The following is a 24610-nucleotide window of genomic DNA, read 5'->3' as shown; positions in this document are numbered from 1 at the left end:
TATTCTAGACAGTTACGGTATGGCCACTTCATGGTGGTCGGTGTTACATTTTACCTATTTATCTAGTAGGGTATTACTGTTAGAGAATTGAAATAATATCAGATTTCACAAAAAAATTGTCGGCAGAAACTAAACTTTTGCTACTCGATTTTCATGTTTCCAGCAAAATGGCAGTTGGCCATACACCAGAAAAAAAAGCCTGGAAAGGGTTAAAAAAAATGTATACTCGTTTGACTCCTACCGGTCTTCTTCATTGGCTTCCAGCGCCCGGCATCTTCAGCGTCTACTGCACTGACTAGGGTGCAACACACAACGTGATATCATTACGTTACGACCTAGACAGTGCTTGAGACGCCGAAGACGCAAGATGCCGAAAGACACCAGAGATCCCAGATATCAGATGCTGGTTGCCAGAAGACCTTGAACATGCCAGGTACCATCATACACTGAAGATGGCGGGTGCGGGAAGACACTGAACGGGCTAGGTGATGAAAGACACTGAAGATGACAGGTGCTGGAAGATACCGAAAATGCTGAGTTCTGGAAGACACTGAAGATGCCAGGTGCCGAAAAACAAAGACAATGCCGGGTGTCAGAAGACACCAAAGTTTCAAGATAACGTAAAAACAGTGAAGATGCTGGGGGCAGGAAAAAAATTATTAAAAATTAGAGATGCACAAAAAAAAAATGAAAGGTCTATGGTCCAGCGACCAAATATTATATGGCCGCTGGATAGGAGCCATTTTCTTTTGATTATCCTGATGTGATGATGTGTCTGCTTCTCACACCACAATGATAACATTGCCTCTGGCTGGGCCATCAAGAGGAGCCCCGGATGCCAGTGGGTAGGAGGTGGCTCGCAAAGCTCCCATCCAGCGGCTATCGGACCAGGGTACTGCGATCTACTCTTCTGTATTGAAAAAGCTTTCATGCACACCTTTTTAGCACCCACTGAATGTACAATCAACCACCATCGAAGGCACTCAAAACTTGTTTTCCAGGAGGTTTAATTGGCAACTTTCAGTGCTCACAGGTGCGTTCGGGGAGTGGACCCACAGAGCCGCAGCACACAGTATACCTGAGGGGCGTAACTATTGCTCACAACAGGTGTTCACCAGATACCCTGATGCTGAGGGTATTGCACTGCAGGTAGAAACCAGGTGTTACTCAGGGAGACTCGGTGCTGCGACAGCTGACCCCAGGGGTACTAAGGACACTGACAGTCTGATCTCTACCACCTGCTTCCCAAGCTCCTGTCTGCCTGCAGCCTCCAGTACTTCTACTACTTACTTCCCGGTCTCCTGCCTGCCTGCGGCCTCCTGTGCTTCTACTACTTGTTTCCCAGTCTCCTGCCTGTTTGCAGCCTCCAGTGCGTCTGCTACCTGCTTCCCAGTCTCCTGAATGCCTGCAGGCTCCAATAGTTTTGCTACGTGCTTCCCAGTCTCCTGCCTATCTGTGGCCTCCAGTGCTTCTACTACCTGCTTCCCTAGTCTCCAGCCTGCCTGCAGTTTCCAGTGCTTCTACTACCTTCCTTCTAGTCTCCTGCCTGTCTGCGGCCTCCAATACTTCTACCTGCTTCCTAGTTTCTTACCTGCGGCCTCCAGTGCTTCTACTACCTGCTTCCTAGTCTCCTGCCTGCAGCCTCCAATACTTCTGCTACCGGCTTACCAGTCTCCTGCCTGTCTGTGCACTCCAGTATGTTTACTACCTGCTTCCTAGTCTCCTGTCTGCGGCCTCCAATACTTCTACTACCTGCTTCCCAGTCTCCTGCCTGTCTGCAGTCTCCAGTACTTTTACAACCTGGTTTCCAGTCTCCTGCCTGTCTGCAGTCTCCAGTACTTTTACAACCTGCTTCCCAGTCTCCTGCCTGTCTGCAGTCTCCAGTACTTCTGCTACCTGCTTCCCAGTCTCCTGCCTGTCTGCGTACTCCAGTACTTCTGCTACCTGCTTCCCAGTCTCCGGCCTGTCTGCGTACTCCAGTACTTCTGCTACCTGCTTCCCAGTCTCCTTCCTGTCTGCGTACTCCAGTACTTCTGCTACCTGCTTCCCAATCTCCTGCCTGTCTGCGTACTCCAGTACTTCTGCTACCTTCTTCCCAGTCTCCGGCCTGTCTGCGTACTCCAGTACTTCTGCTACCTGCTTCCCAGTCTCCTGCCTGTCTGCGTACTCCAGTACTTCTGCTACCTGCTTCCCAGTCTCCTGCCTGTCTGCGTACTCCAGTACTTCTGCTACCTGCTTCCCAGTCTCCTGCCTGTCTGCGTACTCCAGTACTTCTGCTACCTCCTTCCCAGTCTCCTGCCTGTGGCCTCCAATACTCTGCTACCTGCTTCCCAGTCTCCTGCCTGTCTGCGTACTCCAATACTCTGCTACCTGCTTACCAGTCTCCTGCCTGTGGCCTCCAATACTTCTACTACCTGCTTACCAGTCTCCTGCTTATCTGCCACTCCAGTACTTTTACTACCTGTTTCCCGTGTGCGTCACATACCTGCTGCACAGATGCCTCTATACCCACCGGGGCCTTAGGCTTGGAGAATCCACTTCACCAGGTGAACCAAAACAGGTTTCTGTTTGAGAACCTGGTTGGTTTCACCCACCTGGAAAAAAAAAAACGGCATGTGACCAACTAATATTTTTTTTTATTCATATTTTTTATTCTAGAGTTAAAAAGCTAACAAATGATCTGATTTTCTTCTAAATCCCTGTAGCTGCTATAAAAAATATAATGAGGATGGATAAAAATTCACTCAAAAAAAAAAAAGACAAAACTGTTTTCCAGTCCTTTTCTCTGATTCTTTTGCTGTTCCTACCAATGTGGTCATACTTAACATTTATATTAATTTCATCCCCCGGGGAAGAGCTGCAGGATAGAGCAGATTGATAATACTGTACTTTAGATGTTTTCTTGGTTCTTGATTGCATGGACTCTGCAGTAACCTTCTCTTCTTTAATTGTATTTGCAATTTCAGAAGAGATGAATTGAAAAAGGAAAGGTCAGTGTCTTAATGACAAAGTGAGACCGCAAAAGTTGCACATACACTCCATCCACGAATGGTAAATGAGTAGGATAATCATGGTAAAAAAAAATAAAATAAAATATAAGATATATTTTTTATATATATATATATATATATATATATATATATATATATATGTATATATATATGTATGTGTGTGTGTGTGTGTATATATATATAATATATATACACATACATACATACACTCAGCTTTATATATATATGTGTATGTGTGTATTTATGTATGTGTATGTCCACTAAAGGAATCCGCACCGTCGCATTTACAATCACGAAATTTTGAACAGACGCCTCATGTGACTCAGGGAATGTCATAGACTATGTTTGGACGGGAAAAATGTAACCCCGCGCTTTACATTTACTCTCCATAAATCTTGCTTCCATTTAAGTCAATAGAGCTGCAAGCTATTAGGTTATTAATAGGTGCTGTGAGTGGTTGCTATAGGAACAAAGGACATTGTTAGTATAAGAAGCTTATATGTGAGGTAATATGATGTCGGTGGGGAGATGGATAGAAAGAGACAGAGAGAGAGACAGACAGTCAAAGAGACAGACAGAGGCAGACAGGGAAAGAGACAGGCAGACCGGGAAAGAGACAGGCAGACCGGGAAAGAGACAGGCAGACCGGGAAAGAGACAGGCAGACTGGGAAAGAGACAGGCAGACCGGGAAAGAGACAGGCAGACAGGGAAAGAGACAGGCAGACAGGGAAAGAGACAGGCAGACAGGGAAAGAGACAGACTGGGGAACGAGACAGAAGGTCAAAGAGACAGACAGTCAAAGAGGCAGATCTGGAACGAGACAGACCTGGAACGAGACAGACAGAGAGAGACAGACACAGAGATAGAGACAGACAGGGAAAGAGACAGAGAGATAGAGACAGACACACAGAGTCAGACAAAAACTCGATGAGAGACAGAGAGACAGTTACTATCCTGGGCAATGCCCTGGTACTACAGCTATAGCTAGCTATATATATATATATATATATATATACTGAAAAAGTTAAAACCAACTCCCTACATCCGTTCATTAAGACGTACCTGGGCAAATGCCATAGGTAGGATAACCAAAAGCCATAGTAGTGGTCTACCTTTCTAAGCTGCCCAATTTTGAACGTTTCATATCAATGGGCAATTATATTATTCTTTGTCAGATATAGTGTAGATGTCCATGCCATTTGCAATGGCTAATGTAGTACTCCATATATTTCTTCTAGGACTTCTAGACCAGCAATGCACAGTTAAGACAACCCTTTTCATAAGCATAGAAGGTAGTATTAGTGTCCTGCAGTGACTTCCAGGGTTCTGCCAGGTATAAAGGAACTCCTGGTAATTGCCGCAACACACAGGGTACACCTGGAACACAATACAACGGTGGGCCCTGGAGCTAGGGAGAAGGGAGCATGGTCATCTCCTACACTCACCTGAGGCCAGTCCCTGCAGTCCCTAATGTCCTTCTACAGGTCCTCCTTACCGTCGCCGATCACATGCCTAGACCCTCACTGACCCTAAACTCATCCTATCTAGTGAGGGCCGACCGATGACAGTCTCACCACTGCAATAAGATAATGCAAGGTAGAAAAAACAAATGGAAAAAAGACACATCAATTAAAGCTCTAGCAGGAACGTCTCTGGTGCAACTGAAGTGAAACCTCAGCTTTCTCCAAAAACTGGTTCCTTGCAGGTGGACAGCATAGGTATGAGCTTATAGCCGGCATATGAAGAAGTGACCAGTGAATATTTATAGAAGAAGGGAGTTGCTGCAGCTGAGTTTACAACTACCTCTTAGATCACTGCAGGATAGAAATTAACCTTAACACCTTCTGTGCTGGATGGATTTAAATATTCTTTAAATCAAGGTAGACAAGTGGGCACTAAAGCGGATCTGAGATCAACAAAGCGCTGTGACCTTCTGGTACCAGATTGCCTCGAGATCACATGAGGCCATGACACACTTATGACAATTCGTGTAGGCATCACTCTTACTTACCATAATTTTTGGTTTATAAGACGCACCCCAAATTTAGAGAAAAAAAAAAAAGGAAAAAAGTTAAAACAAAATAGTTCTTCTAATAATCCGGTGGTGTCTTACCGGGGGTTGTGGGGGGGTTGACAGTGGTGGTGTAGCGGGATCACAAGAGGCAGGGACAGTGGTGGGGTAGGGTGATGCTGCGGACGGGGCGGTGGGTGTCCCAGATCCTTGCTGCAGGCGCTGTGAGTCAGGCAAAATCCATAAACTGTCAGCGGTGCGAGCTACAAAGAAATGGCGCCTAGAGTTGGCACTTACGCAGATTGAGCTATCGGCTCAATGACAAGTCGAGATCTCATGTGCACACGTGCCACCTCCAGGTGCCATTTTTCTTAAGTCATTTGCTGGGAGATCAATGGGCCGGAGGTGGCATGTGCGCAGACAAGAGCTTGAGCCAAGAGCTCCATCTGTGCATGTGCTGACTCCCGGTGCCAAAATTTGAGGGATGAAAAGTGTGTCTCATAATCTGAAAAATATGGTATATTATGGCTGGGGAGATCAGAAGACAAGCCTTTCATTTCTGTCAGTCTCCAGGGGCTTTCCAGAGTGTTCATATATTTATACACTTCTTGAATATGGGTTTTCCATACATAATTGTCGGCGGTGTTACATATATAACAGCAGAATTCATATCTACATAATAAGAGTAGGGATCGCTCCAACTATAACAATGCTCAGGGCTCCTTTTGCATGTATCGGCTGGGGTGTCCAAAACTATACCAATGTGTGCATTGACAATACTCTTACTATTAATGGCTGTGTGACAGTAGCTTAGTTACTGGAGAAGGGGTCAGAGGCGGCTGTTGCCCTGGGCCCCACGATCAAAGGGGCCCACCCGGAGCTACGCTACTTTTAACTGTATCACACATACTACATCATCCAGTATCTCAAGAGCCGGACCCAAAGGCGTAACTGTAATGGGTGCATGTGTGACGCCCCTGACCTAATCAGGGTGTCACAGGGAACTGCACTCCTTTCTCTTATGGTGCAGAACTCACCCTCTATGGTTCTGGGATCCTAACCACACCTCACACCACACCCTGTCAGGCACACCGGTGGGTGGTCTAGCTGGAAAAGGGCCACCCGCCTAGGGGTCAGATAGACTGGTGGGAGGGAAATAGTCAGTGAAGTGGTAGCCCTCAGAGAGTGAGATGAGGGAGTTGGAGCTCCCTGGGAGACTTTGGCTAGGTCGCAGACCTTGGTCTGGGACCGGAGGAGTCGGAGACCCGGTCACAGGGTATTGGAAAAAGGTGCCCAGACTTAGTTTTAGAGAACGGTCGGCACCAGAAAATCTAGTAACCGGACTGGTACCGAGCACGGCAGTGTACTGAACCCTAGATCAGGGAGAAGCTTCATGCAACCTGATAATTAACCTGTGGAGGATAGTCTCTTTATTAACTTTCCCCAAGAGCTCAGAGATCGAAGGCGTCAACACAACGAGGGGGATAGGGCTTTCCAGCTTATGCGGCCCACTGAAATCCCAAGGGTCAGCCATCGAGAGCACAGCGCCTTTAAAGGGAACCAAACATCAGGATTTTCGTTTATAAGGTAAAGCCAGTGTAGTACTGGCACTATCAGGCACAGTGTGTACATACCATTAGTGGGCAGCTCGGATGTTTAGGCTGTGAAATCCATGTTTTTGAAGTTTGAAAATTCATCCACTTTTTGATTGATGTGTGCACCTCTACAGATAATATCCGAGCGGGTTGTGCACATGGTCACAACAGGACTGGAAAGCCGATCTTACCGATTTAGCTGCAGTAGACGTCTGCTACGATATCGTCTGCTGCAGCTAATCGGTAAGATCAGCTGTTCTCCAGTCCTGTTGTGACACCGCGTGCGCTCCCGCTGTCACAACGAGATATGAAGAAGCGAGGGCGCAAGCGCTGCCCTCTCAGACACCAAACACTGTATGCGGGCTTCAGAAACATGGCGCCGGAGATAAGCGCTATGCGCAGGCGCCAACTCCGACGCCGTGTAACTGAAGATTAGAAATTTGCATAGAGCTAGAGAGAGGGAGGAACGGGGGGGGGGGGGGGGGGGGCGGTAATCATGTGCATAACCCGCCCGGATATTATCTGGAGAGGTGCACACGTCGATCAAAAAGTGGATGAATTTTCAAACTTCATAAACATGGATTTCACAGCATAAACATCCGAGCTGCCCACTAAAGGTATGTACAGCCTGTGCCTGATAGTGCCAGTACTGCACTGGCTTTACTTATATACCAAAATCCTGATGTTTGGTTCCCTTTAACTTATCGTAGGGAGCAGTCACTCAGAAAAGTCTAAACTTAGTGCATGGAGGCAGGTCCAGAACCATCAGAAATACCAACGGGGATGGATTCCCGGACGAGCTCCCCCGAGTGGCAGCGGCACCCAAAGACTTGGTTTACTCCTGTCTCAAAGTCTGCTTAATGGTCGCACCAACATCCACACGGCCTGAGTGAGTACGCTGCGCTCCCCGGAGTCTGCCCACCTGGCCTGCACCATGCTCCCCTACACCTCCACCATCCCGATTCCCGGGGCCTTCCCTACCCGTGGAGGGAACGCCATCTGGCTGCCCCGCTCCATCTTCCCTGGGTACTCCCATCGTTGCGGCGGTACTCCTCTTACCGAGAACCATGGGTGGCGTCACGAACACTAACCCCCCCTGTAAATAGTCCCCCTTTTATTTTCGAGTGGCCGTAAGCCTCCGGGTCCGGAGACCCTCGAGCCACAGCAACCCCGGATCCGAGCAGTCCGACTGCTGCAGGGGCGGTACACATAGATTGCAATTGCACTCGGGCCCTGCAGCCTAAGGGGTCTCCTTTTTGACCATATTATCAGACCAATACTGTTAAAGGCTTCCAATAATTGGGGCCCTGTTGGAGCTTTTGCATTGGGGCCCATGAGCTTTAACTTACGCCTGTGGATGGGGTGCCCAAATTGTACGCTGTGCCACTTAGCGCCCATATATAAATCTCGGCTTTTGCTGGGTGTAAGGTTTACAGCTTTATTTTTGCTTGTGCAGAGCGCTGTACAAACATGGATTTTGGCCTCATGTTTAGTCACATACCAAATCTTGCTCACAGCTTGACTGCACGTACTGCACGGCGCGGGCGGGCGGGCGGCAGAGAGAGCAAAGCATTTCTTCCACCATAAAATGCGCCTTTCTATAATCAGCCGTTATACCATCTTGGGATTTCTTCCCTCCGCACGTGGTCGCGGTTTGGATGGTATAACGCACAGTGTGCGTCACCGCTTATCTCCATGTGAGAGGCAGCGCGCTCATTATGAAGGTGTTGCAGACAGGTGTTGCGCGGGTTTAGGGGAGTTGTGGTTTATTGGTAATTTCATAGGTTGAGTTTCACACCGGCTCATCTTGGCTCGAGGAACCGACCTCGGAATATATTTTAGAATGCCTGTTAGATAAGCTATGGAAATCAATCACTAATCATTAGAACCAGATGTTACTTTGGCTCGAGGAAGAATATTTAAGGGTTCCTTTCTATTTCCAGGGGAAGTTAATGTATATACAGTGCGTATTATGCTCTATATACACTAATGTGTAGCCACCAAAATATTGTGCCCCCTCCACATTACACCTACAGGAGCTTTTCATAGAATGGTAGAGTTGGAAGGGACCTCCAGGGCCATCGGGTCCAACCCCCTGCGAGTGCAGGTTTCCCGAAATAATCCCAGCCATATGTTTATCCAGCTTCCGCTTGAAGATTTCCATTGATGGTCCTCCCATTGTAGATCCATAGACACCAATATGGATATTTGCAGATATAACAGCTCCCGCTCTTCTAAGAAGGATTCCTATAAGATTTTGGAGGCAATTTTTACTCCTCATCCAGAAAAGTATTTGTGAGATGACGCTGATTTTGGGGAGGTCGTTCTCGTTTATTCCAGAGGTGTTGGATCGGGTTAGGGTCTGAGCTCTGTGCGGCCGGTCACGTTCTTCCACCAAACTCCCCCCTCCGTGTCTGTATGGACCTTGTGCACTGGGCACAGTCATGGGGAACAGAAAAGGGTCTTCCCCCAAACCGTTCCCATAAAGATGGAAGCTATAATTGTCCATAATGACTTGAGCTGAAGCAATAAGATTTCCCTTCACTGGAACAATAGGGCTGAGGACGACCCCGAAAAACCAACCTCATAGTATTTTACCGCATCCACCAGGCTTGACAGTGGGCACAATGCAGTCAGGAGGTAACGTTCTCTGATATTCACCAAACTCAGACTTGTCCATCATATGCAGATAAATCAGTGTGATCCGTCACTGCACAGAACATGTCTCCTCCAGTGGTGTCTTTACATGGCTCCATCTGACACTCATCATTGTGCTTGGTGATGTACGGGTAAATATTGTACTTGGTGATGAACAGCTCGGCATTGTACTTGGTAATGTACGGCTCAGCATTATGCTCGCTGATGTCTGGATCAGCATTGTGCTTGGTGATGTACGCCTCCACATTGTGCTTGGTGATGTACGGCTCGGAATTGTGCTTGATGATGTACGGCTCAGCATTGTGCTTGGTGATGTACGCCTCCACATTGTGCTTGGTGATGTACGGCTCGGCATTGCGCTTGATGATGTACGGCTTAGCATTGTGCTTGGTGATGTATGCCTCCACATTGTGCTTGGTGATGTACGGCTCGGCATTGTGCTTGATGATGTACAGCTCAGCATTGTGCTTGGTGATGTACGCCTCCACATTGTGCTTGGTGATGTACGGCTCGGCATTGCGCTTGATGATGTACGGCTTAGCATTGTGCTTGGTGATATATGCCTCCACATTGTGCTTGGTGATGTATGCCTCCACATTGTGCTTGGTGATGTATGCCTCCACATTGTGCTTGGTGATGTGTGGCTCGGCATTGTGCTTGGTGATGTACGGCTCAGCATTGTGCTTGGTGATGTACGCCTCCACATTGTGCTTGGTGATGTACGGCTCGGCATTGCGCTTGATGATGTACGGCTTAGCATTGTGCTTGGTGATGTATGCCTCCACATTGTGCTTGGTGATGTACGGCTCGGCATTGTGCTTGATGATGTACAGCTCAGCATTGTGCTTGGTGATGTACGCCTCCACATTGTGCTTGGTGATGTACGGCTCGGCATTGCGCTTGATGATGTACGGCTTAGCATTGTGCTTGGTGATGTATGCCTCCACATTGTGCTTGGTGATGTACGGCTCGGCATTGTGCTTGGTGATGTATGGCACGGCATTGTGCTTGGTGATGTATGGCTCAGCATTGTGCTTGGTGATGTACGGCTCAGCATTGTGCTTGGTGATGTACGGCTCGGCATTGTGCTTGGTAGTGTATGGCTCAGCATTGTGCTTGGTGATGTACGGCTCGGCATTGTGCTTGGTGATGTACGGCTCGGCATTGTGCTTGGGTGATGTACGGCTCGGCATTGTGCTTGGTAGTGTATGGCTCAGCATTGTGCTTGGTGATGTACGGCTCGGCATTGTGCTTGGTGATGTACGGCTCGGCATTGTGCTTGGGTGATGTATGGCTCAGCATTGTTCTTGGTGATGTACGGCTCGGCATTGTGCTTGGTAATGTATGGCTTGGCATTGTACTTGATGATGTATGGCTCGGCATTGTGCTTAGTTATGTATGGCTCAGCATTGTGCTTTGATGTATGGCACAGCATTATGCTTGGTCATGTATGGCTTGGCATTGTGCTTGGTGATGTACGGCTCGGCATTGTGCTTGGTGATGTACGGCTCGGCATTGTGCTTGGTGATGTACGGCTCGGCATTGTGCTTGGTGATGTACGGCTCGGCATTGTGCTTGGTGATGTACGGCTCGGCATTGTGCTTGGTGATATACGGCTCGGCATTGTGCTTGGTGATGTACGGCTCGGCATTGTGCTTGGTGATGTACGGCTCGGCATTGTGCTTGGTGATGTACGGCTCGGCATTGTGCTTGGTGATGTACGGCTCGGCATTGTGCTTGGTGATGTACGGCTCGGCATTGTGCTTGGTGATGTACGGCTCGGCATTGTGCTTGGTGATGTATGGCTCGGCATTGTGCTTGGTGATGTATGGCTCGGCATTGTGCTTGATGATGTACGGTTCAGCATTGCGCTTGGTGATGTGCGGCTCGGCATTGTGCTTGATGATGTACGGCTCGGCACTGTGCTTGGTGATGTACGGCTCGGCATTGTGCTTGGTGATGTACGGCTACAGCTGCTCGACCATGAAGCTCCCGGCGGGTGCAGAGTTTGTACTAATGTTACCAGAGGAAGTCTGGACTCTGCCGTTATGGAGTCAGCAGAGCGGTGGTGACTTTCCTGCCCTCTGCTCAGCACTTGGCACTTGGCCCCCCGCTCTGTGACGTTACGGTTTCTCTTCTCCTCTTTGTGACTGAGTTGCTGCAGTTTCTTCGACTCAAAGTTGATGGTGGAAGATTTATGAGGAAGAAAAGTTATGAATGGACTTGTTACACCAGTGGCTTCTGTTTCAGGACTGCGCTGATATCTGTGAGCTCTGCATCACCAGCCATTGTGACACATATTAGTAAAGTCAGATGGCATTGGGGGGGCAGATGTTATACACCAGGGGCAGGCGGACCAAATGTTATACACCGAGGATGATGGGCCGTTTGGTATACATTGGGGCTGGATGTTATACACCGGGGGTGATGGGCCGTTTGGTATACATTGGGGCCGATGGGGCTGGATGTTATACACCGGGGGTGATGGGCCGTTTGGTATACATTGGGGCTGATGGGGCTGGATGTTATACACCGGGGGTGATGGGCCGTTTGGTATACATTGGGGCCGATGGGGCTGGATGTTATACACTGAGGATGATGGGCCGTTTGGTATACATTGGGGCTGATGGGGCTGGATGTTATACACCGAGGGTGATGGGCCGTTTGGTATACATTGGGGCCGATGGGGCTGGATGTTATACACTGAGGATGATGGGCCGTTTGGTATACATTGGGGCCGATGGGGCTGGATGTTATACACCGAGGGTGATGGGCCGTTTGGTATACATTGGGGCCGATGGGGCTGGATGTTATACACCGAGGGTGATGGGCCGTTTGATATACATTGGGGCTGATGGGGCTGGATGTTATACACCGAGGGTGATGGGCCGTTTGGTATACATTGGGGCCGATGGGGCTGGATGTTATACACCGAGGGTGATGGGCCGTTTGGTATACATTGGGGCCGATGGGGCTGGATGTTATACACCGGGGGTGATGGGCCGTTTGGTATACATTGGGGCCGATGGGGCTGGATGTTATACACCGGGGGTGATGGGCCGTTTGGTATACATTGGGGCCGATAGGGCTGGATGTTATACACCGGGGGTGATGGGCCGTTTGATATACACTGGGGCTGATGGGGCTGGATGTTATACACCGAGGGTGATGGGCCGTTTGGTATACACTGGGGCTGATGGGGCTGGATGTTATACACCGGGGGTGATGGGCCGTTTGGTATACATTGAAGCTGATGGGGCTGGATGTTATACACCAAGGATGATGGGCCGTTTGGTATACATTGGGGCTGATGGGGCTGGATGTTATACACCGGGGGTGATGGACCGTTTGGTATACATTGGGGCCGATGGGGCTGGATGTTATACACCGGGGGTGATGGGCCGTTTGGTATACATTGGGGCCGATGGGGCTGGATGTTATACACCGAGGGTGATGGGCCGTTTGGTATACATTGAAGCTGATGGGGCTGGATGTTATACACCAAGGATGATGGGCCGTTTGGTATACATTGGGGCCGATGGGGCTGGATGTTATACACCGGGGGTGATGGGCCGTTTGGTATACATCGGGGCCGATGGGGCTGGATGTTATACACCGGGGGTGATGGGCCGTTTGGTATACATTGGGGCAGAAGGGGCTGGATGTTATACACCGGGGGTGATGGGCCGTTTGGTATACATTGGGGCCGATGGGGCTGGATGTTATACACCGGGGGTGATGGGCCGTTTGGTATACATTTTTTTTTGTCTGTTTAATTTCATCTTTTGGCCTAATTTTAACAAAGCTGCATCATCTCTTTTTAGAACTGTGTTATTCCTCCTGGAAATGTGTTAATAGGGTCTTCCTCGGTTCCATCAGTGCTGACAGTATAGGGAAACCTCTCCATAAAGGGTGAATAAAAACAAGACCTGCATCTACCTTGAGATCGGGGCCTTGAATGAAGAGGGGGGCTATGAAGAGATCTCTCTATATTTACTTCTCTGTGTGACTTTCCATAGAAATGAATGGGGAGAGCAAAGCATATGCAGCTACTTTTCCATTTCCATCTCAAAAAAAGCCTATATCTCCATATCTATTAAACATTTATGACACATTCTGTAGATATTCCATAAATACTAAGATGAAGACACCCCTTTAAGAGAATTAAAGGGTTATTCCCATCTTTATAAATTGGGTATTTTTTTGGATAGTGCTTGTAAATACAAGGAATTTCGCAATTTACTGCGTTTTAAAATTTTCTGCCGTTCTTAAGATATCCACACTTTTCTTTTGTTTACATCTCGTTGCCGTGGATACCGACCACTGCTTCTAGACAGGTAGAACATGCGCAGTGCTTACAAGCTGTTTTTTATTGAGCATATAAGCACTGTTTTGAACCTGGAGCACTTTGTTACCTTTTAATCCTGGCCAGTTTCAGCCCAGTGTTTATAACCTAGACAGCAGCAGTGGTCGGTCTCCTAGGCAACGAGCTGTAAACAAAAACCTAATTGTTGATATCTCAAGAACGGTTTAAAATTTTAATAAGCAGTAAATTGCAAAATTGTTTGTTTTTACAAGCTCTATCCAACCATATCCATTTTTAAAAATGGGAATAACCCTTTAAATTGCACCCTACACTTATTTTTTTAGTTTTTTTTCCCTCTAGTGCTTAGCGTACTTGGTATATATGCTATGATTGTCCCCAGAACTTTCCTGTACATCTAGTTTCCATATAGCCACAGTCTCAGAATTGCTTTAATTGAATGGGAAGTCTTATGCAGTACGTGGAATCTTTTCAGGGCGCTTTCAGTATCTAATTATTTTAATCAATGACAATTTAGCTCAGCGGGTCTCAAATGGCTGGAGAAAAGCTTTGAGGGAAAATGACCTTTAAATGAAGCCCAATGAAGAAAAATTACATGTCTGCGCCGGGAGGTATTTCAAAGTAAATGGATGATAATTCTCCACCTGAACTGAAAGATCCACAATGGACCAACTAAATTTAGATTGATTGATAGACGGCAATTACGGGTTTGACCCTTATTTATGGGGCTGAAATATAATCTTTTCTGTCATATAGTAGATGACTTAGACAGGTCTGAAAAATGTAATTTGTGTAAAGTGTATGGCGGTATAATGCGAATTTTGTACTTTTTTTGTCATATTTGGTAGCCATGAGTAGGCGTTTAGCACCCCATAGAGGTAAAATGTTGTCCCCAATTTATCATCACCTATAGACGATAACTTGCTGGTCACTGCTGTGACCCCTTCCCTGGGCTTTGAATGGAATGATTTCTGCGCATGCGCACCGCCGCTTATGTCATTGTCTATGGGACTGCTGGAGTGCTGTACTCGTACATGTGCAGCAATCGCGCTATTCATTGTCTATTGGACTGCAAGAGGTAACGAAGCACTGTACTTGGCTATATCCAGCACCCTCATATACAATTAATGGATCGGCGATGTGCATGCGCCATTAAAGCTCCATTAACACGTGCCCTTTAGAGCCCCGTTTTTAGGATTGTGGGGGTTTTCACTGCGGTAACCCCTTCACCTGGGCTTTAAATGGAGTAATTTGCGCTCCTGCGCACCGCCGCTCATGTGATTGTCTATGGGACTTCTGGTAGTAGCTGAGCGCTGCACTCTTACATGTGCAGCCATCATGCTATTCATTGTCTATTGGACTGTAAGAGGTAATAAAACACTGTACTTAGCTACTGTATATCCAGAAACACCATGGACAATTCATGGATCAGCGATGCCCATGTGGCGTCAAAGCTCCATTGAAATGCTGGGTGTAGTGGCGCGCACCTGTGATCCCAGCTTCCTGGGAGGCTGAGGCTGGTGGATTGCTTGAGTCCAGGAGTTTTGGGCTACCCTGTGCTATGTGGATTGGGTGTCCACACTAAGTTCGGTGTCAATAGGGTGACTTTGAGGGAGCTCAGAGCTACCAGGTTGTCTTAAGGAGGGGTGAATCGGCCCAGGTCGGAAACGGAGCAGGTCAAAATTCCCGTGCAGATCAGTAGTGGGACTGCGCCTGTGAATAACCAGTGTAAATGGGCCCTTTAGAGCCCTATTTTGAGGATCATGGGGGGTTTCACTGCTGTGACCCCTCCCCCAGGGCTTTGAATGGAGTCATTTCTGCGCATGTGCACCGCCGCTATTTTCATTGTCTATGGGACTATTAGAGCACTGTACTCGTACGTGTGCAGCCATTGCGCTATTCATTGTCTATTTGACTGCAAGCGGTAACTAAGCACTGTACTTAGCTATTGTGTATCCAGCAACCCCACAGACAATTAATGGATCAGTGATGCGCATGCGCCGTAAAAGCTTCATTCAAACTGGCCCTTTAGAGCCTAGTTTTTAGGATTGTGGGGGGTTTCACTTCTGTGACCCCTCCCTTAGGGCTTGGAATGGACTGATTTCTGCGCATGCGCACCGCCGCTCTTTTCATTGCCTATGGCACTGCTGGAGGTAGCCGAACGCAATTCTCGTACATGTGCAGCCATCGCACTATTCATTGGCTATTGGACCGCAAGAGGTAATGAAGCACTGTACTTAGCAACTCCATAGACAATGAATGAATCGCAGATGCGCATGCGCCGTCAAAGTTCCTTTGAAACGGGTCCTTTAGAGCCCCGTTTTTAGCATCGTGGGGGGTTTCAGCTGCGGATTTTCCAGTGATGGCCAAGTTATCCATCATGTGGATTGGGGTTGACTTACTAAGTTGGGGCAACCCCTTTAGGGGATATATGGTTGTCAGCGTAAATGTGACTGAAATTTTCCAAAATTTGGGCTCACAATTTAAATTCAATTTCAACATGTCCTTGGAGTGCGGAATAAAATCAGAGACCCCCGGAGGAAACATACTCCTTGCAGATATCGTCATTGGTGGGACCCCAGTGCCACGTTATCACTATAAGTCTGTCTTAAAAGAGTTTTCCAATACTTTAACATGGATATGCTCCATGGTCATCAATATTAGATTAGTGGACGTCCATCTCTTGACATTGCTAATGATCAGGTGACACTGAATATATGGTATTAATAATATTATTATTAGAAGCGGTATAGCGCCACACATTGTATAGTGGCCATAAATGGTATTGCAATGATTAGTGATCAAAAACAGATTTTCCTTCACTGGCAGCAAGAAGAGATCTGAATCTGTTAACAGTCATTCATGTGTCTTTATTGCAGCAGTAAAAGCTACATCTGCCTATATTCATGCATGTGATCATCTTATGACCCCTGTAATATTATCAGGGCAGGGGCTTCTGTGATTCTTTAGCAGTATAACCATTATTTCTTCCAGCTTATTCACTATTCTTCATTTTTATATTCCAGATCTGTCCATGGCCGTGCAGAAATTTTCCCATTCCTTGCAAGATTTCCAGTTTGAATGTATCGGTGATGCCGAAACAGACGACGAAATAAACATCGGTGAGTCCACTTTTACGTATCTGCAAATTTAAAGGGCTTAAAGGGATTTTCCACCTTTTTTATTTTTTTAACATAAATTCATGTATTTGGGGCTAAAAATCAGTTTTGCAATTGGGTTTCATTACAAATTTTGCACCGTTCGGATTTTATAAGCCTTTTGTTTTTCTGCGTATTCAACTTTGATGCAGTCTGTGGCCATAAATCAGCTGAGAGGAGCTAAAAAAAAAAACAAAAAACCCAAACAGATAAAGAGTTACAAACTCTGCTGTCAGACCATTAGATAAAGCTCACTTATGGACCCTCAGTTAACTCTTTTTGCAGCGTTCAATGACTAGTCGCTCTGATTTTCCTTCTCTGTTATAGGTTTTCCTGTTGTAGAAATCGATGGCTTTTCCTTAAAACAGCACCACACCTGTCCACAGGTTGTCTGTGGTATGGACACCCATTGACTTCAATGGAACTGACTTGCAGTACCACACACAGCCTGTTGACAGTGGTGGCGCTGCTTTTGTAAAGCGGACATGTTTTTCGACTCCTGGCAACCACCATATTATTATTTTGACTCCCTGTAGGACGTCTTCTCCATTTCTCATCCACCGCATTGTCTGAAGCAGACGGGCCCAAGTCTTCACGGGAAGTGGGGGTCGGGACATGGCTTCCTCCTGCCGTCTGATAGACAGCAATGCCTGTAATTGTCAGTCATTATATTTATAGCACTAGGACAATTAGTGCTCATTCATTTTTTTGTTTTGCTGTTTTTTTGTCTAGTTTTTTGTATTGTACTCCTTTTTTTTACTTGTACCTCATTATTCTTTAAATGTATGCCTTTTTTAACAGTTGAAAGGGATTGTCCATTTCTCGGACAACCCTTTCTCAACCTGTGTGTTTCCTGCTTTTAAAATAATACACTTAGGCCGCATTCAGCGTTCAGTATTTCGGCAGTAGATTTTATCAATAGTGATAAGCCAAAATCAGGAGGGGAACAATCAGAGGAAAAGTATAATAGAAATGTGACGCCCTGGCTTATCAGGTCATCACAGGGTATTATGCAATCTGCCCTTCTGTGCAATATCCACCTCCTTCTTGGTTATGGGTCCCCAACTACATGGTGTTGCCAACAGCAGTCAATTAAAATCCTAGGTACACTCTGCACCAGACACACCAGTGGACGGCCTGAGTGGAATAGGGTCGCCCACTTGGGGGGTTGGTTAAGGGGAGGTCAGGAGTGTCAGTTAGTTGAAGAGGGAGTTGAAGTTACGAGGTGAAGGAGAGAGGAGGTTAGGAGCCGGGCTCCTTGGAAGTGACTAGGTAGCAGATGGTGGTCTGGGCCTAGAGGAGCTGGACCCCCGGGGATCGTGACAAGGGGCACAGAACTGTCGAGGAGGACGACCGGCGGCCTTGTACCATCACCGGGCTGGGACCAGGGCACGACTGTGTACGTGTGGACCCTAGGTCTGGGAGTAGCTTCAGGCAACCTGACAATTTACCCGACGAGAACGGAGCCTTCAGGATACACTCTCCACCCGCTCCAAAATCTGGGTACTAGCGCAGCGAGGGGGATAGGACTTTCTACAAAAACGGTCCAGAAAATCCCAAGCGTGAACCCTGAGAGCAAGCTCCCTCAGTTAGCCACAGTGGGAAGCGGGACCCGGCAAGTTCTACACTACCGGGACCAATAGATAGTAACTTAAGGCTGCTTTACATGTTACAATTTCTTGTGCGATCGCATCCGCCCCCATCGTTTGTGCGGCACGGGCAATTTGATGCCCGTGTCGCACAATGTTGTTAGCCCCCCGTCACACGTACTTACCTTCCAAACGACCTCGCTGTGGGCGGCGAACATCCACTTCCTGAAGGGGGAGGGACGTTTGGCGTCACCGCGACGTCACACAGCTGCTGGTCAATAGAAGCGAAGGGGCAGAGATGAGCGGGACGTAAACATCCCACCCACCTCCTTCCTTCCGCATTGCCGCCGTTCCCGGGGTGTCACACAGAGCGATGTGTGCTGCCTCGGGAACAATGAACAACCGGACTTTTGATTTTTAGAAAATGAGCGACGTGTCAACGAGCAACGATAAGGTGAGTATTATTGCTCGATCACACTCGCTCATAGCTGTCACACGCTACGATGTATCAAACGATGTCGGATGTGCGTCACTTATGACGTGACCCCGCCGACATATCGTAAGATACATCGTAGCATGTAAAGCCTGCTTTAGTGCCAGGAGTCAGGTCACGGATCATCAGGCAACACCATCGGGGACGGGACCCGAACTAGCTCCCCTCAGCCGCAGCGGTGTCCAGAACTTTGGTTTACCCAGATGTCGGTGTCAGCTTCGTGGACTGAGTGAGTACAGAAATGGCCCCTGCGCTCCCCACGGCACTCCCCGAACACCATCACCGAGTCCTGGGGCAATCTCCCTACCCGTGGAGAGTCCTAACACCTGGCTTCCCCATTCCATCGCCCCCGGGTACTCCCAACTGCAGCGGTGGTACTCCAAAATTACCACAAACCATGGGTGGCGTCATGAACTATAACACATCACCTGTAAATAACCCCTTTCATTTGAGGAGCCGCACGACCCCCGGGTCTGGAGACCCCTCAAGTCACCGCGGATCTGGATCCGAGCAGCCCGGCTGCTGACGCGGGGGCGGCACAGAAACACAGGCACCACTTCTGTATTTTTCACCCACTCCTGGTTTTGGCTACAAATACTGATGTATAATACTGACCCAATGCTGAATGTGTGCACAAGGCTTTATAGGCATTATACTCGCCTCCGATGCTGTTCCAGCAGTTTTGGCATTGTCTCTCCTAGGATCGATTATAAGTGTGACGTCACGTGACCTCTGCAGCCAATCAGCGGCCATTATATTCTCCTCATATTCGAAGAAAACCGCTTACATTTGTAGGAAGTGAGCGCTGCTGCTCTTTCTCTCCCTCCAGATTTATGGGATAAGTTCAAAGTCGAAGACCGTGAAGTGGCTACTGATTGACCTCAGGAATTGTGGTATGTCATGCTGGTACACAATCCAGGGAGAGACAGCGCTGACACCGCTGGAACAGCTCCAACACCACTGGAACAGCGCCAACACTCCTGGAACCAACACAGCTGGAACGGGGCTGTCGCAGCTCAATGGGGGCCGACACAGCTGGATGGGGGCCGACGCAGCTGGATGATGGGGGCCGATGCAGCTGGATGGGGGCCGTCGCAGCTGGATGGGGGCCGTCGCAGCTGGATGGGGGCCGTCGCAGCTGGATGGGGGCCGTCGCAGCTGGATGGGGGCCGACGCTGCTGGATGGGGGCCGACGCTGCTGGATGGGGGCCGACGCTGCTGGATGGGGGCCGACGCTGCTGGATGGGGGCCGACACCGCTGGAACGGGGCCGACGCCGCTGGAAAAGCGCTGGCACCTGTCGTGAATATAAGTGTTATTATTTTAAAAGGGGGGAAACCTAGGCCCTTCCAATGAAGAGACCGCAATTTATTCTGTGGTATAGCAATATGTCAGATATGTGATCCAACGATCAAAGGTTTAAGTCCCCTATCTGTCGAAAAAAAATAAAAAGAAATAACCTGATCAGTAAACGCTGTAAAGAGAAAAAAAGACATGGAAATGGCAGAATTTCAGTTTTTAAGTCATCACTCGGCGCCTAACTTAAGAATATGCTATAAAAAAAGCTATAAAAACATTGTATGTATTCAAAATTTATATCAATAAAACACTCATCACTAGCAATAAAAACAAGCCTCATACACCTCAATCGATAGAGACATAAAAATGAGCACACAACCCAAAACATTTTTTGTCTTTTACAAACTTCTGAATGTTTTTTTTATTTTTTGCAGCTTCAAATAAAAAAATAAAAAAAAAATAACCTATACAAGTTTTTGCTGTAATCATACTGCCCGGGAGAGTGAGGATTCAGTCATTACAACCACACGCTGAAAAACCGTAAACATAATACACAAAAACGCCACTTTTTTTTTTTTTTTTAGAATTTCTCTGTTCGTGAATTCTCTTTTCCCGCTTTTTAGTACATTAAATGTTTAAAATGAAATTTGTCATTGAAAACTACAACTTGTATCACAGAAAAAAAAAACCTTGCAGCAAAGTAATCAGTTATGGATTTTGAAAAAAAAAACAACAAACCTTTGCAGCAAAGTAATCCGTTATGGATCTTGAAAAAAAAAAAAACCCAAAAAAACCCTTGCAGCAAAGTAATCCGTTATGGATCATGAAAAAAAACAAACCCCAAAAAACCCTTGCAGCAAAGTAATCCATTATGGATCATGAAAAAAAAAACCCAAAAAACCCTTGCAGCAAAGTAATCAGTTATGCATCATGGGAAAAAAAAAAAAAACAAAACAAAAACCCTTGCAGCAAAGTAATCAGTTATGGATCATAAAAAAACCCTTGCAGCAAAGTAATCAGTTATGGATTATGGAACAAAAAAAAAATCCTTGCAGCAAAGTAATTAGTTATGGATCATGGAAAAAAAAAAAAAAAAGAAAAAGAAATAAAATAAAAACTGTGATTCAAAGAGATTAAAATCTATTTTTTGTTTTTGCTGTTTTTTATTTTTTGTTTTTTATGTTAGTAATTCTGTTCAGAATTTGAGGATTCCAAATCTTTTCAGTTAATTCATCAATTTCGACATTTTAAAAAGTTGCTAAATATTTGTGCTATTATATTTAAGTCCCCCCTTGATGTACGAGTGCACATTTTTGTGCCAATTTTGCAACCTTTTTGCAGAAAAGGGACTTTTTGTTCTAAAAAGTTGCAAAAGAAGGTGAAAGGCAAAAGAGCATTTTTTATTTTGTGCAAAATTTCTTCAGATTTTTTTTACAATTTGTATAAAATTAGAAATATTGCAGTTTTCACACTGACCACTGGGGCTTTATTGGCCTCTACCTCCTGTTGTTTCAGGAAATTCACATGTACATTAGCAGCACTGAACAGACTCCGCCCCTATCTTTTGTATTGAGGCATCTAATGAGCATGTGCAAAATTCATTGTAAAGTGACAAGTTTTTATATCATTTGTTGTGAATTTTGAAGCTTGTGTTATCCGTGTTTGTATAAAGATGTCACCTGTCATTATAATCCTGTCTGTGATGATAATGAGCTAGCTGCAAACTCATTCTGAAAGAACAAGCAGTATTAGTCTAAAAAAAAAAAAAAAAAACTTGAATCACCAGTGGGAAAACTGTAAGATTATTAAGTTTTGTTCTTTAATAAAGATCATGATAGGAAAAAAAAAAAATTAAAAAGAAATACAAAAATATTAAATAGGTCATTTTTTTGATGATAAGTTCCTTCTAAATACATGGGGAGGTCATCGGATCTCATAGTACAATCCTATATAAGTTAGCTGTGATCATAAGATTTGTCAGCTCCGACGTTGAAAACATCTGAAGAGCATTAGTTACAGTATTGAGACCCGTGTGGCTCATCTGCTCAATATTTTCCCTGTAGTGTAAGGATAATGATGAAAGTGGAAGAATCCATGATCTGCTTCTTTAGCTGCCGTAACGATACAAGTCCTTTGAAACGGTTATTTATGCGCCAATTAATATCTGCAATGTAGCAGCACTATATGTACCGGAATGTGCGCGGTGCACATATGATCTGAATTACCAGATTCCTGCAGTATTGGATGCCTGTCAAGTTTGTTTTGTAAGGGAATACTGTCTCAAGGGGAATTCACCTTTGTAATGTAAAGTATGCTTCCTTTTATTATACCAAGAATCTGCTTAAAAAAATGTACAAAATGTGCTTGAAAGTTGTTTTTTTTTTTGTTTAGAACATATCTGGAATCTGATTGGTCCGGTTTTGTTCTTACTGCTGAGAGACAAAAATATTTTAACGTGCGATGGTCCAATTTTTACAAAGGTTGGCTGCTACAGCAGTAGGCCACCGAGTCCCTTAAAGGGAATCTGACAGCACGTTTTTGCTAATTCGTCTGAAAATGGCATGATGTAAGAATAGAGACCCTGATTCCAACGTTACATCACTGAGATTACTGGGTGTAGCAGTTGCAATCAGAGCTTTTATATGTAGCAATGCAGCAGAGCTGAGAAATCTAGCCACACCCACACCAGACTCTCTATGTACAGTGTCCATAGACATTGAGCTTCTTATCACAGAAGGGGCGTGGTAGGATTAGCTGATGTAGTCTGGGCAATTATAAGCTACTGGTGCTAAAATAATCATTGCAAGTAAGGAGCAGCACAGAGCCAAATCTCTGAAATCTGTGTTTTAACCCCTCAGAATACATAGCAAAAATCTGCTGACATATTCATTTTAATTTAGGTGTTCTCCGCAGTAATAATGAAAGCGGCCGATATGTATCGTTACCATCATGGACTGGTCTAAATGGCTATATTCTGCAGTAATTTGGCCACCAGTGAACTATTAGAATACAATATTGGATTAGTAATATGCTGGAATGTACTGTAAACCCACTATGATCAAGGATCCATGGAAATAGCTTGCAACTTCAGGTTGGGATCACCGCAGGAGAAAAGGAGAACTACCCAAAACTATCCAGGACACAGAAATGCCGGCATTCAATGGTCGCCAGTCGTCAACATATATTTGCCGATAAGTTTGTCATCCTATTCACATAGGCAGAACTCGCTTCAGATGTGCGCAGAATGATCTAACTAATCAGTCTGTGCACGTAGGTTGCCATTGATCTCGGCAGCACAGGTCCTATGTGCTGTCGAAAAGAGTGATGTTTTAAGCAAGACAATATATCATTTAACCCAATGGACAAGCGTTTGTTTACATTGGCCGATTATGGGGAAACTCGATAATCATGTGGCATAAATACAAATTAAAGGGGCCTGTCATTCCCAAAACTCAAATTAAACCGTTTACACATTTACATTGGGGATTTAGCAAATATAAGAAAAATCCGTGTACTGTAGATCTTACATATTGATATATATATACTGTATGTGTGTGTGTATATATATATAAATATGTGTGTGTGTGTGTGTGTATATATCTGTATAAAATCATGATATTTTATTAGCTATGCAAATGAATGCGGTTTGGTGCACGGTTGGTGCCGCCTTGGGCTGACTTGACCATTCGGCCTCCTCAATTGCATTCCTCCTTACAAAGCAGGACATGAGTGTAATGAACTGTAATATAATGTTAAATATGTGTATTTGTTTTTAGAGGATGTGCCTGCTCTTCTAAATTGGTGTTTGTTTGGTTGTTCCTCTGGTGTGATTCTTGAAAACATATGAATAAATTGACAACTGGGTTTGGCCAGTCCCCTAGTCAATGGGGAGTGTCATCACTAATTGGACAGTGATATATTATGTGAAGACACGTCCCATTGATTAGAACAAAGGACCCCAACCTGTGGCTCCTAGGCCTATGCCGTCTGGCTCCTGAGCCATGGCTCATGAACCTGTTATGTATGGTTCACAGGCCTGTGATGTGTGACCTGCGGGCCTGTGATGTGTAGCTTGCGAGCCTGGGATATGTGACTTATGGGCCCGTGATGTGTGTCGTGAACCCCTGATGTATGGCTCGTGGGTCTGTGATGTGTGGCTACCTGGGCCTGTGATATGTGGCTACCTGGGCCCGTGATGTATGTCATGAGTTTGTGATGTATGTCTCGTGGGCCCATGATGTGTGGCAACCTGGGTCTATGATCTGTGGCTACCTGGGCTCGTGATGTGTGGCTCTTGGGCCTGTGATGTGTGTCATGAGCTTGTGATGTTTGTCTCGTGGGCCCATGATGTTTGGTTACCAGGGTCCGTGATGTGTGGCTACCTGGGCTCGTGATGTGTGGCTCGTGGGCCTGTGATGTGTATCATGACCTTGTGATATATATCTAGTGCACCCGTGATGTGTGGCTCGTGG

General features: G+C 46.2%; 1 protein-coding gene across 1 annotated transcript in view; it reads left to right on the top strand.

Moving 5' to 3' along the window:
- Window positions 1–24610, top strand: part of ARHGAP42 (Rho GTPase activating protein 42) — a 501254-nt gene that overhangs the window by 171774 nt on the left and 304870 nt on the right. The window contains exon 2 of the mRNA XM_075337479.1: window positions 16627–16722. Within this exon, the coding sequence (XP_075193594.1) occupies window positions 16627–16722 (96 nt within the window). The remainder of the gene's footprint in view (window positions 1–16626; window positions 16723–24610) is intronic.

Source organism: Anomaloglossus baeobatrachus, chromosome 2 (genome assembly GCF_048569485.1).
Source record: "Anomaloglossus baeobatrachus isolate aAnoBae1 chromosome 2, aAnoBae1.hap1, whole genome shotgun sequence".
NCBI lineage: Eukaryota > Metazoa > Chordata > Amphibia > Anura > Aromobatidae > Anomaloglossus > Anomaloglossus baeobatrachus.
Note: the sequence above shows the minus strand (reverse complement) of the source record. Positions and strands in the feature narration are given on the sequence as shown.